General features: G+C 37.8%; 1 protein-coding gene and 1 pseudogene across 1 annotated transcript; both read right to left on the reverse strand.

Annotated features, from left to right (window-relative positions):
• Positions 1–5175: 5175 nt before the first annotated feature.
• On the reverse strand, positions 5176–8676 carry LOC108240881 (annotated as a pseudogene).
• A 1384-nt stretch (positions 8677–10060) lies between these two features.
• Positions 10061–14366, reverse strand: LOC108240905 (extracellular calcium-sensing receptor-like). The gene is made up of 6 exons (XM_017424703.3): positions 14255–14366; positions 13846–14143; positions 12902–13693; positions 12560–12787; positions 12255–12378; positions 10061–11009 (listed from the first exon to the last, which is right to left on the reverse strand). The coding sequence occupies exons 1-6, from the start codon at positions 14341–14343 to the stop codon at positions 10096–10098; spliced, it is 2445 nt and encodes an 814-aa protein (XP_017280192.1). The 5' UTR covers positions 14344–14366; the 3' UTR covers positions 10061–10095.
• Between the last annotated feature and the right edge of the window lie 797 nt (positions 14367–15163).

The following is a 15163-nucleotide window of genomic DNA, read 5'->3' on the forward strand; positions in this document are numbered from 1 at the left end:
AGGGACTCCAAGACTCGATCCTCCTTTCTGTCCAGTTAATTACTGGGTTGTGGATTTGTAGCCAAGGAAACCCTAAAATCATCTGAGTGTTAGATGCAGAAAAAACTAAGAACTCACTCTCCTCTCTGGGATTCCCTGACACCAGAAACTGTAGTTTATCTACCTTGTGTGTGATTCTAGTGATAACTTGACTGGAAATGTCCATAACGGGAAGAGGGGAGGATAATGGGGTAAGTTTTAACTGTAATTTATCAACTAGGTTCTTAGAGATCAAACTCTGTTCTGCGCCTGAATCGATTAGTGCGTGGACTGGGACCTTCATTTGATGGTTTAGGAGAGTAACGTGAACAAACAAACGTGATCCGAGAGGTTGTGTAAGGCTACTCACTAGTACCCCTCGGTTAACTAGTGAGACTTCCCTTTTAAATGAGGGCATCTGGCTCGGAAATGGTCTTCCCCCCCGCAATAAAAGCATTCCCTAGCTTCTACGCGCCTAAGTCTCTCCTCTGCCGTAAGTCTAGCTCGCCCCACCTGCATAGGTTCGGAGTCCATGTTCGAAATCGTTGGTTCGTTCTCTGTGATAGGAACGTGACGTCCGAGGGTGGTAGTTCGATCCCTTTTCTCCCGTTGTCTCTCACGCAGGCGGTTGTCTAGACGTATGGCCAGAGCGATGAGGTCATCCAGGGCTCGTGGCTCCTCCCAACCCGCTAGCTGGTCCTTGAGTGATTCTTGAAGTGAATGAATGAACACTCCCTTTAATGCTGACTCGTTCCATCCGGAGGTAGCCGCCAGCGTCCGGAAGTCGATGGCAAACTGGGCCACTGAGCGTGAGCCCTGCTTTAAGTTCCATAATTTCTGCGTAATTTCGGTATCTGTATATTTGAGTCCAAAAGTCTGTTCAAAGTCCTCAATAAACTGGTCAAAGGAGGTTAACTGGATGGCCCGAAAACTGTATCTAGCTTCTGCCCATTTAAGTGCCTTGTCGCGAAGGAGCCCAATTACGTATGCGATCTTAGCTGGACCATCGGCAAAAGATTGCGGCGAGCGAGCAAATACTAAATAACATTGCAGGAGGAACCCTGCACACTTGCCGATCTCCCCCGAAAAAGGTTCGGGAGTCGGCGAGGGAACCTCACGAAAATATCCGGGAGTTGATACCGGAAGTGACGTGGCCGAAGAAGCGGATACGGAAGAGGAATCGGTAGCAGTGGGAACTAGCGATGACAATCTTTGATGAATTTCTTGAGTTAGTAAAGTTAATTGGTTCAAACGATCGGTTTCAGACTGTTGTCCTTCACAGAGCGCACTAATCAGGGATTCGTGTCGACCGAGTTCTGCGGCAGTTTTAATGCGTTCTGACTGAGTTCGGATTCCCGCCATCTTTGCGGTGAATCTCTTGCCAACGTAAACTATCCGCAGCTTTAACCTGCGTTTTGTAGATAACGACGGAAACCGGTTATCTACACAAAATTATTTTCCCTTAACCGGATGGTGCTAGTTTCGACTCACTCTGGACATTTTGGTATGGCTGGAGCATACTGTCATAAACACTGGGATGTTGTCCAAAGAGCGAAGCCGAAACCAGACACAGAGACAGATATAAAGGTAAGTGAAATTATTTACAGGGTGAAACTATATACAGTGGGCAGTATCCGGAGGGGTCTGCAAGAGAAGGAGAGCTAGGTGAGTCTCGGGTACGAGTCTTGGTCCGGGACGGTTGCAAGGTGGTGGTTATAATGTCTTTTTGTTTGCTTACAGATCCAGGAGGTGAATGCAGCGCCGAGGAGAGGAGAAGCGGTTCCAGGAGTTCCAGGAAGTGACGAGCCAGTTCCAGCAAGGTAAGTATCCGAGTGGTTCCAGGTAAGTAGTTCTTAGTATCCGTAGTCATGGCGTGGCAAAAACCTAGGACGTAGGCAAAAACAAAGAACGTAGTTAACACTAGGAGCAAGAGTTCAGGTTAGACGCTGAGGCGGAGAATCTAACCCAGTAGGTTTGATGCTCCAGTGAAGATGTGATCACAGCCTGCTGCTTAAATCCTGTGTGGTCTCGTCAGTGGTATGAGGAACACCTGTGGACAATGATTAGTGGCACCACCCAGAAGGTGGAGCCAAACCCCAGATCCTCACAGAAAGTATTCATGTCGACATGTTATCATGGTGGAAATCCTCAAATGTGACGAGTGTTCACAGCAGACCTCTAAACCTATAATGGTCCAAGTCTGGTGTCCAGTTCCTGTCCTGCATGTTTGAGACGTTTCCTTGATTTAACACCGTCTTTAAATGACCGGGTGGTTAGAAGGTCACATGATTGATGATCTGAACCAGAGGAACATTTAGAACCTGCTAATTCACCACTGTTGCTAGGCAACATCAGAGTCAGTGAATTAGGCTGGGCGCTCAAAGTCAGAGGCGCAAACAGAAGCACAGAAGATCCAGAAAAGGTAATTCGCAGAAAAATTACAAAATGCCAAGAGAAAAGACAAAGAACGAATTGTTCTCTGGGATCTTCAAGTTAAAGAACCGTCAAAGAGAACGAGTTCAGATCAGGAGCCCCACAATAGAGACTCAGAAAATTGATCCATTTTATTTTATTTAATTTCATGGCAGGATGGACGTTAGAGTAAAACCCCTCCTGCTTTTTAGTTTTATAATTTTTTAAGTTTTTTATATTGTTTTATTTTCTTTTGTTTTTTTAAGTTTTTATTTTTTTTTTAAATGTTTTTATATTTACTTTATATATACATTTTTTATATATTTTTTATATTTTTTTAATATATTATTTTTATACACCTTCCCAAACACAAGTTTTAAATTTTATTTTGAAGTACAGTATATGTTTATCTTTGTGATGAACTGAACAAAGACATTTATTTCTCACAACAACTAAACAAATCGTTCTCCTGCTCCTCACTGATTGGGTGAACAGGAGAACTGAAAACATCAAAACTGAAACATCTCAAGATCTTTCAGCACTCTTCAAAAGGCTTTTTTTTTTATTTAGTTTGTTCTCATTTAATCAATCTCAGGATTATATGAGAAAATAGATCCTTTTATATTTTTGGATTTATTTTATTCACTTTAATGACAAGATGGACGTTACAGTGAAAACCCCTCCTGTTTTTTTTTTTTTTTTTACTTTTTTGTTGTTTTTGTATGTGTGGGTTTTCATCTTCTTACCCAACATACAAGTTTTGTTTTTTGTTTTTTTTTAAGTGTGTTATCTTTGTGTTGAACTAAACAAAGATAACTCATTTATTCACACAGTCTCTGATCCTGAGCTGCAGATTGGAGACAGTGGAAAGAAAATACTCCCTTTTAATAGGAAGAAACCTCCAGCAGAACCAAAACCAGAACCAGGATCGGGACCAGGACCAGGACCAGGACCAGGACCAGGACCAGGCTCAGGACGAGTGGCCATTTGCTTCGACCGGCTGGAGTTAGAGAGGAAAGAGACACAGGAGTCACACAACAACTTTTCATGCCAGAGCTCTGTGGTGTCTCTTCTCCTGACCCTTCATGAGCTGACAGATTCCCTCACACAACCCTAAACCTTCAATCATCACTTTATCTGTTCTGGACACACAGAGTTGCAAACTAATGTTCTGCATCCTTCAAGAAACTCTCCCTGTAGTTTGTCTCTTCTGCTACATGGACCAGAGAGCCTCACCACAAGGTGACAGGAAGCTGTGACAGATCGTCTCACTCTGTGTTTGAACAGAGGAGGCTTCATCGCCCTCTGGTGGACAGAAGATGACACTGACAGTTCTTTCTCTCCTACAACAAACCTTGGAGATCAGGAGTGTCAAACTCAGAGACACCAGGGGGCAAAATAAAAAGCTGGTCCTAACCAGGGGCCAGTTTTGATCAATGTTAAATAAAAAAAATAACCCTGATTTTAGATGTTATATGTCAATTCATTCATATAGAAATATGAATTACCTTTTCCAAGTTACATATTATAAAGAATTTAGAGCAAACATGTTCTAATAAACAAAGGCAAATATATCAAAACTAAACCTATTAGCATTCATGTCTTCTGCCTCACTCAGTTTTTAAATGAATTTTTTTCTCCATTAAATCATAAAAAAAGAGCCATCAACAAGAATCTGAACATACAGCTGCTAACATTTAATTTTGAGTTTCTTTTATATGTATGCTGCCTTTTTCTGAATTTTCCTTTTGTTTTACTGTTACTCTGATGCTCTTTAAAGTCAGACACCCGGCATGTTTTATTGGCTGCAAGTTTATGAACAAGAGTTTGATCGGTCTCATTTGATGTTTGTCGTTTTATGTCAAAATAAAGGTCATTGAGAAATTAAAACCTTAATTTTCTGGTCTTCAAAGTAACAAGAAGACTTCATTAAATAGGCTCAGTTTTTTAAGCCAAATGAGGAAACTGGAAGGTCAGATCTAATAAAATTTAAACGTTATCTTGGGGAACGGATGAATTGTTACCATGGGCTGGATCTGGCCCGCTGGCCTTGAGTTTGATAAGTGTGTTGTAGATGCACATCTAATGATCACTTTGAGCGTTTTCTTAAAATCCGTCCAGTGGTTCACAAGATATTTTACTAATAGACAAAGCAAACCCACAAATACAGTAAAAAAATAAAATAAAATAAAAATATATAATAATAATAAAAGCAAAATGAAAGAAGAACAGTTTTCCAAAACAGAACTGAGACATACATCAGTGAAGTACTAAAAAAAAAAATCTTATTTTTTTCATATCTTAAATTACAAACAGCACAAATAATCAACTTTAATTAAAAACTGATCCTGTTGGAGTAAAAGAACAGAAATGGTCTGATTATAAACAAGATCCAGAAAAGTGCATCTATTCAGCTGAAGGACCAGTAATCCCCCCCCAGACACACACACTTTAAGTACAATGAACAAACACAAACATCCACAAGGATCAGAGTGAGCTGGCTGTTTTCCTGACACTTTGTACATGCAGGACTTAAAGTCTCCACAGTGAGTCTGCAACCTTTTATAGAGCTAAATACGCTCAAGTGATGCAAATCACTATGGTGCAGACAGAAAGTATAAGCCACTGCCTGCTAATAACCCAGATAAATTTGTTTATTACAGCAAAGAGACAAAGTAAAAATTTACAAAAGTAGTTAGCAAATCAACATGTCAAAATAGGACCATTTTAAAAAAAAATTTGGTATCACAGTGCTTTTTTATGTGACCCCTTCCCCATTATATTATTTTTTGTATTTGTTTCTGGTTTCATCAACATGATGTAACATTTTGGGATAAAGATGCAAATCAGCAGTCCAAAACTAGAAGCAAGAATAGCAAAGATTTCTACAGCAACACTGAATTTTCCAGGAGAGCTGACATATGCTGGGATAAAAGTGATCCATACTGCACAGAATATCAGCATGCTAAAAGTGATAAATTTTGCTTCATTGAAATTATCAGGCAGTTTTCGAGCCAGAAAAGCAAAAATAAAACACAACAGGGCAAGAAGTCCAATGTAGCCAAGCACAGACCAGAAGCCTACAGCTGAGCCCAGAGCACACTCCAAGATGATTTTATCTTTAAATTCCATTAGGTTCTTGGATGGAAAAGGAGGAGAAATTGTCAACCAGATAACACATATGATAACTTGTATAAATGTAAAACCCAGAACACTGAGTCTCTGTTGTGTCGGCCCAAACAGTTTCATCATATTATTGCCTGGAAGTGTAGCTTTAAACGCCATTAAAACTACCATTGTTTTCCCCAAAACACAGGAGATGCAGAGGACAAAGGTGATGCCAAAAGTTGTGTGACGGAGCATACAGGACCACTCAGAGGGTCGCCCAATGAAGGTCAGAGAGCAGAGAAAACACAGAGTCAAGGAGAAAAGCAGCAGGAAGCTCAGCTCAGAGTTGTTTGCTCTGACAAGAGGAGTTTCCCTGTTTCTGAAGAAAATGAAAGCAACAGCAGCAGTCAGACATGTTCCAAATAGAGAGGCTGAGGTGAGCAGTATTCCCATAATTTCATCATATGATAGAAACTCTGCTTCTTTTGTTACACAGGCATCTCTTCTCTCATTTGACCAGGATACAGGGGGACATTGCAGACAGGTGACGGAATCTGCAAATCAATTATGAACTTTAGATTAGTCAGATCTTGTGGTTTGTGTTTGATTACCAGAGGTCAGACAGAGTGGTGCTTCACTTATTCAAAAGTGAAAAAAAAATAAAAATAAAAAAAAAAAATGAATATATATATATATATATATATATATATATATATATTCAACTGCCGTCGCTGACTTTCATTATGCCTTGAGCTTAATTGTAATAGTAGCTCAAAACACACATACTTGAACTAATTTTATGAAACTGCAAGTTTCAGCTAAGCAAAACTTAGTTATCTGTTAAAACTTTTATAACCTGTAATGTTGGTCATTTCTCCCTCTCCACATGTTACACAGTCATAGCAGCAAACAGGTCTTCCTTTCTGAAGAACTTTTCGTGTTCCTGGAGGACACTTCTCTCTGCAAACTGACACAGGCACCTGCAAGGACAAAACCAGCAAATGAAAAAAATATTTTTTGTGCTGGGGTTTTTTCTAACTTTGGTGCGTTGAAACCAATTGCTGTTTAAATATAATATTTTTATATATGTATAAAGAAATGCTAATATTAAATACAGTAGATTTTACCTCTATTGAATTCTGTGCCCAAATGAAAGTTTTATTTAGCAAATTTAGCTGTCTATCTGCAGGTAACGATGCATCATAAACACCCACTATAGCAAAGCCAATAATGCCATTTTCTTCTGGTTGCCAGTTAATAATCTAATTTTTTGCTGCTGTATCTCCATTTTCATTAAAATAAACCTCTTCACCTTCCTTTGTTTTAAAACGAATTTGTCGAATGTGTTGTAAAATCTAAGACAGTGCAAGGATTAACTAAATTATTTATAATAAACTTGTGGTTCAACAATGTAGCAATTGGCAATATTGGTTTACATTAAAAAATGTTTTTTATGTGTCTACATGTACATCATTTCAACATTAATATTATTATTAATCTCACTGTGAATGGATCAAGCTGCACACTGTTGTTACATGTTTTATTACACTTAAGAATATTGTGTAGAGCATGGGCCACTGCATACACGCCTTTGTAAATATTGTTAAAAATTGGCATGAGTGACATGTCAGTGAAGCTGTTTTCCACTCCAGTCAGATCCTCATGTCCAGTACATTCTGTCTGAATCTTTTCTGATTGTGACTGCTTAAACTTACAGCTGAATAATGCTTCCCAGAATTCTGTAAATAAGTCATGATTTAATAGATTCAGTGGCTTCACATCCAGCATGAACTCTTTAAGACCACTAACATGTGCTTTTGGGATAGAAAGCCCTATAGCTCCATCCAGAATGTGATTTTTATCCATTGCTGCAATTTGAGAATCAAAGATCCAGGACTCACTGCCGACCCACTGGTACCCTGTCAAGTTGTGATAAGACAACTCATGTATGAGCATCTCCATATCCAAGTGCGAGACAAAAGCAACAATAACTTTTGAAGTTGAAGCTTTGATAATGTCAATTATCTTTTGTATCTTTTCTTTTGAATCTGTTTTAAAGAAAGAAACAGAATATTCCAGACAGATGCCCAGCTGCTCTGCAGTTTCTGTAAAGGTTGCCATGCCATTGTTGCCATAATCATCATTGGTTCTAATGGCTCCAACCCAAGTCCATTTAAAGTGTTTGACCAACTGGGCTAGAGCTCGGCTCTGATAGTAGTCACTGGGTATGGTTCTGAGAAAGGGTGGGTATTTGCCTTTATCACTGAGACAAGCACATGTAGCAAAATGGCTGATCTGGAAAAAACAAAAAGTTCTTTATATCTGAAACAAATCTTAAAACTATGTTATATAAAAAAGATATGAAATACAAAACAATTACATTGTAAAATTTGTTTCTACCAGGTGCAAAACTATTGAATATTTATTGTTTGTAAACATATAGTACAACACATTGTACTTACCAGTGGGATCTGAAATGGTCCGATAACCGTAGCTATTGCTGTACAAGGAGAAGAGGAGCCTTCTCCTACTATGGCCTGTACTTTAACGGGTCTGTTACATGGTTCCTCAGAGGTTGAAGACACATTGTCAGCATTGTTTAAGGCAAGGGCAACTTTTATGCTTCTGGCAATGGACCTACAAGTGTCATAGATATTATATCCAAGAGAAATGCCTGGAAGTAGGTCTGTACTGTTATTTATCTCCACAATGGCAAAACGCATTGCTTGAGCAAACTGGAAGTCTCTGAAACTCAAACTTAATTCAGACAAATATAATTAAGTGCTATAAAAAACTTTATTCTGGGTACACATATAATTATGCTCAAAATCAATCAGATGTTTTTTAACCAATAATACACAAACTTGAGTCAAGATGAATAAAATATTGATGTAATGTATTTTACCTCATACATTCCAGTGGCAGAGGATTTTGTGTGTAAGTTTCCTGTTTGTTCTTCCAGCTGCTGTGAAAGTAGAAGGTTCCTCCCAACATGATGTCCCCATTCTTAGACAGCTGAGGGATTTCAGGGTTTCCTATCTGTCTGCACAATGAATCCTCAGACTGGGAAAAAGACATCAACAGGAACAGCTGTAAAAGTGCACAAACCTGCTCTGGCCATCTTTGTGTGGACTTCATTCTCTTAAAAAACACTCAGTTGCATCCCATGAACATTTATACAACATAAATACTTGAACTGGTAGTTATAATGATTGAATCAGCTTGTACATTACTTTAATAGAATTACGTCTCTATGGAACTACTAGGTGGGCCAGGAGGAGGGACCTGTTAAGTTTTGTTTTGAGTTTTACTTTTGTATGGGAAATGTTGCAGGAATATTTTACTGTGTGAAGTTGAACCAATACGTTTATCCGTTATGTCAATGTAAGATGGGACAATGAATTAAAATATTTCAGAAGAGCCATTGTCGAAGGGTCAAATAATACTTGTGGTGAAAACTCATTTCAACCACCTGTATCCATAATCTCATTTTTTCAGTCTCACCTAAACTTCATGACCATAGGTGAGGGTAGGAATGTAGACCAACTGGTAAACACAGAGTTAAAATGGTAATAAAAATGCAATTATTAATAAAAATCTTCTATATTAATCAAAGCTCTAAATAGCTTAGTTGAACCCTAACATCATCATATGTGCATCGGTTCTAATTGCTATTTGTGCTTTGTGTAATTGGTATTCAAAAAGGGCCCAACTCTTTTTTTTATTGTGGCTGCCATTTTAGAATTTAAGTTATTGGAGGTAAATTAAGGATGTTTTTTTTTTTAATTATTACTACACACATTTGTCCTCTTACCTCAAAGATAATATACTCAAAGTTATTTAACCTCAATGTAATCAGAATTTCTGGAACCAAAAACCCAGAGTTTTGCCACTCAGAGTAAAGCCAAGCTCAAAACCTGCCATAAGTGTTTTGAAAGAGAACAGGTCACGGAGATGGACAGCCAGGATGTTGGGACCTGGTAAAAACTTGACAAGTTAAACCTGTACTCAAGGCATGTGAACATTTGTGCTTTTAGCCCATGGAAAAAATGTAATCAGTGTGCGTGGAGTGCTTGTGAGGTGTATGTGACTTGCACTTAGCCACGCACATGGGTATAAAGTCAGATGTACTTCTGACTTGCAGGCCACACAAACAGCAAGTGTGGAGTACTTGTGTGGTACATTTAAGGCAATTGATATGTAAATTGACCACGTGTGACTTGTGCATCTTATTGTGATTGCAAAGTCACTACTATTGCAACTTGGTTCAGTTGTACACAAAAAGTACAGGTTCTGTCCAGACTATATGCATTTTTCATTTTTGTGAGGCCCGTAGACTTTACACATGCAGGACTAAAAGTCTCTACAGTCAAGTCATGTGATGTAAATCATTTTGGTACAAACAGAAAAAAGCAGCCAGTACCTGCTAATAAACCAAAAAACATGTTTATTATAACAAAGAGACAAACTAAAACATTTCTGAAAATGGTTTACAAATTAGCATGTCAAAATTAGCCCCATTCAAAATATTTTTGGTATCTCAGTGCTTTTTTTATTTCAAAATAATTTATGTGACCCTTTCCCCATCATACTCTTTTTTGCATTTTTTTCTGGTTTCATCAACATGATGTAACATTTTGGGATGAAGATACAAATCAGCAGTCCAAAACTAGAAGCAAGGATGGCAAAGATTTCGACAGCAACACTGAATTTTCCAGGAGAGCTGACATATGCTGGGATAAAAGTGAGCCATACTGCACAGAATATCAGCATGCTAAAGGTGATAAATTTTGCTTCATTGAAATTATCAGGCAGTTTCCGAGCCAGAAAGGCCAAAATGAAACATAACATGGCAAGAAGTCCGATGTAGCCAAGCACAGACCAGAAGCCTACAGCTGAGCCCAGAGCACACTCCAAGATGATTTTATCTTTGAATTCTTTAAAGTTCTTGGATGGAAAAGGAGGAGAAACTGTCAACCAGATAACACATATGATAACTTGTACAAAAGTAAAACCTAGAACACTGAGTCTCTGCTGTGTCGGCCCAAACAGTTTCATCACATTACTGCCTGGAAGTGTAGCTTTAAATGCCATTAAAACCACCATAGTTTTTCCGAGAATACAGGAGATGCAGAGGACAAAAGTGATGCCAAAAGCTGTGTGACGGAGCATACAGGACCACTCAGAGGGCCGTCCAATGAAGGTCAGAGAGCAGAGAAAACACAGAGTCAAGGAGAAAAGCAGCAGGAAGCTCAGCTCAGAGTTGTTTGCTCTGACAAGAGGAGTTTCTCTGTATTTGAAGAAAATGAGAGCTACAACAGCAGTCATACATGTTCCAAATAGAGAGGCTGTGGTGAGCAGTATTCCCATAACTTCTTCATATGATAGAAACTCAGCCTTCTTTGTTACACAGGCATCTCTTCTTTTATTTGACCAGGAGTCAGGGGCGCATCGCAGGCAGGTGACGGAATCTGCAAATCAATGATGAATTTTAGATTGGTCTCTTTTTTTTTTGTTTGTTTGTTTGCATAGTATTTAACCCCAGCCTTACCAGAGGGCAGACATGGTCGGTCCTGATCAAACCACACTGCTCTGATTTAAGTATTCAAGTGAGATGAAACATTTTCAGAAGCGCTATAGTTGCTGTTTAAGCCATACTGGCTATGATTTTTCAATTTAGTTTTGATTTTCTAAAGCCCTTAAAAAGCAGGATTTTATTGGCAACTGGCAAAACAGTGTAATTTTTCATTTTATAGCCAGCTACGAATTGGAGATTGGTACAATTTTTTTTTTTATACATAAATACATGTCTTGTTACACCTCTGTTATAAAGATTTGATCCTTTTCATTATTGTTTCCCATGAGTGTGGTACTTAGTAAAATCAGCTAACTTTACAAATGGAAATTGATCTTTAAAAACCTATTCAAAATAGAAGTGTCTATGCCAGTGATCAGTATGAGATGATTATTTTTGAACTATGAAAGAAATTCAGTTTATTTGAAGAAAGCTCATATAATTATGGGTTGCATATGCAACCTTACACTGGTTTGAACCTTGGCTGTGAAGGTCTTTCAGAGACTTTTAGGCTGATAGGTAGTAGAGCTAATCATCTGCTGCAAGGAAAGAATGAATGATCAAACAAAAAGAACTAACAAAACTACCCAATTCCTCATCTTTTAAATTGAAACATGTTTACAGACTGATTTATCCATACTTTAAAATAAAAACAAAACAAAACACAACAAACACAAATGCGTGTTGTAGCAGTAACTTTTTTGAATGACAACTGGAGCTCCCAGTGAACATTCATGGTGAACACTGCATTTCACTCAGATCCAATATCCAAAATCCATTGGCCCCTTATGTCTAGAGATAAACAATTTTAATGCTTCAGCAAACAATGCTTCAGCATATAACACATTTTGGACAATGTCATGCTTCGAACTTTGTGGCAACACTTTTGGGAAGGTACTTTTCCATTCAAACATGACTGTGTCCCAGTGCATAAAGCAGGAATTATAAACACAAGGTTTGAGCAGTTTGGTGAGGAAGACTATGACTCACCCATACAGAGTCCTGACCTTAACCAGTCTGAGTACTTTTCACATATAATGTAGATAAAATAAAAAAATTGGAAAGAATACAAACATACATAATTTTAAAAGATTTCAAATCCTTCTGTTAAAAAAAAAACATAAAACCTAGTAAATATTACCTGTGATGTTGCTCATTTCTCCCTCTGCACATCCAACACAGTCATAGCAGCAAACAGGCTTTCCTTTTTGAAGAACTTTACGTGTTCCTGGAGGACACATTTCACTGCAAACTGACACAGGAACCTGCACAAACAAATCCAGAATAAAACATACACATGTGTGTGTTTGTGTATATATATGCAGCTACTTTAAAATTATTTTAGTGCATTAAAACCAAATGTCTTTAAACAATGAAAATTTATTTTTATTATAAGAAACATATATATATATATATATATATATATATATATATAGTAGAGTTTACCTGCTTTGAATTCTGTGCCCAAATGAAGGTCTTGTTTTGCAAATTTAACTGTTTGTCTGCAGGTAATGATGCATCATAAAGACCAACAGTGACAAAGTCAACAAGACCATTGTCTCTTGGCTGCCAGTTTATAATCTCATATGTTGCTGCTGGATCTCCATTTTCATTAAAGTAAACCTCCTCTCCCTCTTTAGTTTTGAAGTGTATCTTTCGAATGTGCTGCAAAATCTAATATAAGTGATAATGTTCATTTAATTGTATTAATAACATCTTGTGTTTAAAATTGAACACATTTTCTGAGATGCTGTACCTTGAGGTAAACGTTTTTGTTATTAAACTTACTGTAAATGGTTCTAGGTGAACACCTTCGTTACATGTTTCATTACAAATAAGAATATTGTGCAAAGCATGGGCCACTGCATACACTCCTTTGTAAATATTGTTAAAAATTGGCATGAGTGACATGTCTGTGAAGCTGTTTTCCACTCCAGTCAGATCCTCATGTCCAGTACATTCTGGCTGAATTTCTTCTGATTGTGACTGCTTGAACTTACAGCTGAATAATGCCTCCCAGAACTCTGTAAAAAACTCAATATTTGATGAGCTGAGTGGCTTCACATCCAGTATGAACTCTTTAAGACCACTGACATGTGCTTTTGGGATAGAAAGACCTATAGCTCCATCCAGGATGTGATTTTTATCCATTGCTGCAATTTGAGAATCAAAGATCCAGGACTCACTGCCGACCCACTGGTACCCTGTCAAATTATGATAACACAACTCATGTATTAGCACTTCCATGTCACGGTGAGAAAGAAACGCAACAATAACTTTTGAAGTTGAGGCCTTGATAATGTCAATTATCTTTTGTATTCTTTCTGATGAATCTGTTCTAAAGAAAGCAACAGAATATTCCAGACAGATGCCCAGCTGCTCTGCAGTTTCAGTGAATGTTGCCATGCCATTGTTGCCATAATCATCATTGGTTCTAATGGCTCCAACCCAAGTCCATCCAAAGTGTTTGACCAAATGAGCCAGAGCTCTGCTCTGAAAGTAGTCACTGGGTATGGTTCTGAGAAATGATTGATACTTAGATTTATCACTGAGACAAGCACATGTAGCAAAATGGCTGATCTGAAACAAAAAGATGGATCTATATCTGTAAAAATGCTAAAATTACAACGGAATATAAAAATATATAACATCTCAAACATTCACAAAATCACATGTGCTCATACCTAGTGAAAGAATATTGGATGTTTACTTGTTCAATGAAATCTACTCACCATTGGGATATGAAATGGTCCAAGAACAGTAGCTATTGCTGTGCTTGGAGAGGAGGACGTTTCTCCTACTATGGCCTGTACTTTAACAGGTCTATTACATGACTCTTCAGAGGTTGAAGAGACATTGTCATTATCGTTGTTCAAGGCAAGTGCAACTTTAATGCTTCTGACAATGGAACCACATGTATCATACATATTATATCCAAGAGAAATGCCTGGAAGTAGGTCTGTACTGTTATTAATCTCTTCAATGGCAAAACGCATGGCTTGAGCAAACTGGAACTCTCTGAAATTTAAACTTTAATCAGACAAGTATAAATACAGTAGTTATAAATTAAAACACTTCATTTTTTCAACAAAAACAGTGGCAAACCAGTTGAAAGCATTCAAGTGTTGTGATATAATTTACCTGATACATTCCAGTGGCAGAGGTTTTTTTGTGTAAGTGTTCTCTATGTTTTTCCAGCTGCTGTGAAAGTAGAAGATTCCCCCCAACATAATGTCTCCATCTTTAGACAGCTGAGGGATCTCGGGATCTCCTCTTTGTCTGCACAACGACTCCTGAGATTGTGAGAAAGATACCACCAACAGTACCTGTAAAAGTACACAACCGTGCTCTTGCCAGCTCTGTGTGGACATTTTGTCATCTGTATTACCAAATTAACTCAGTTGTATTTCATGTCCAGTAATTAAAACAAGGACTTGACCTGGTATTTATTAATTTGGCATCTGCTTAAATTAATAATAAAAAAAACAAAACAGTCCTGTTCTCTGTGGAACTACAAGGTGGGGCAAGAGGAGGGGTGGGATGGATCAAGAATCAAGAATCTGTTCGCCTGTTTTATGAAACAATATATTTTTTGCACTGGATTTTTGAATTCACATAGTGAATACACATAGTAATAAACTACAAATTAAGATGTGTTCTTGCTTTAAAACACCTGATTTAGATGAATGAGTAATGACATGCTTCTGGAGAACTTGACAATTTGGTGAGGAGGTAATTAAACTCTTTGAAACAGGTGTGTTGGGGCAGGAAAACAAGTAAAACTTCAATGGCCTTGAAATTTGGAGGTTGGAACTCATGTTGTACATGCTTCCTCTGTGTCATATTTTTACACAAATATGTCATTTCATTGTTATGCAGATCATAAGTAAATTTATTTTCCCTTGTAGATCCCCACATTTTCTTTTTGTTTTTTTTTTGTTTGTTTTGTTTTTTGCTTTAAGGATGTGAAACGATGGATGGCTAAAGAAAGTCTTCAGTCTGATGATATGAAGTCCGAGGTAGTTAGTTCTGTTATATTTGTATTTCACT

Source organism: Kryptolebias marmoratus, linkage group LG2, assembly GCF_001649575.2.
Source record: "Kryptolebias marmoratus isolate JLee-2015 linkage group LG2, ASM164957v2, whole genome shotgun sequence".
Lineage (NCBI taxonomy): Eukaryota > Metazoa > Chordata > Actinopteri > Cyprinodontiformes > Rivulidae > Kryptolebias > Kryptolebias marmoratus.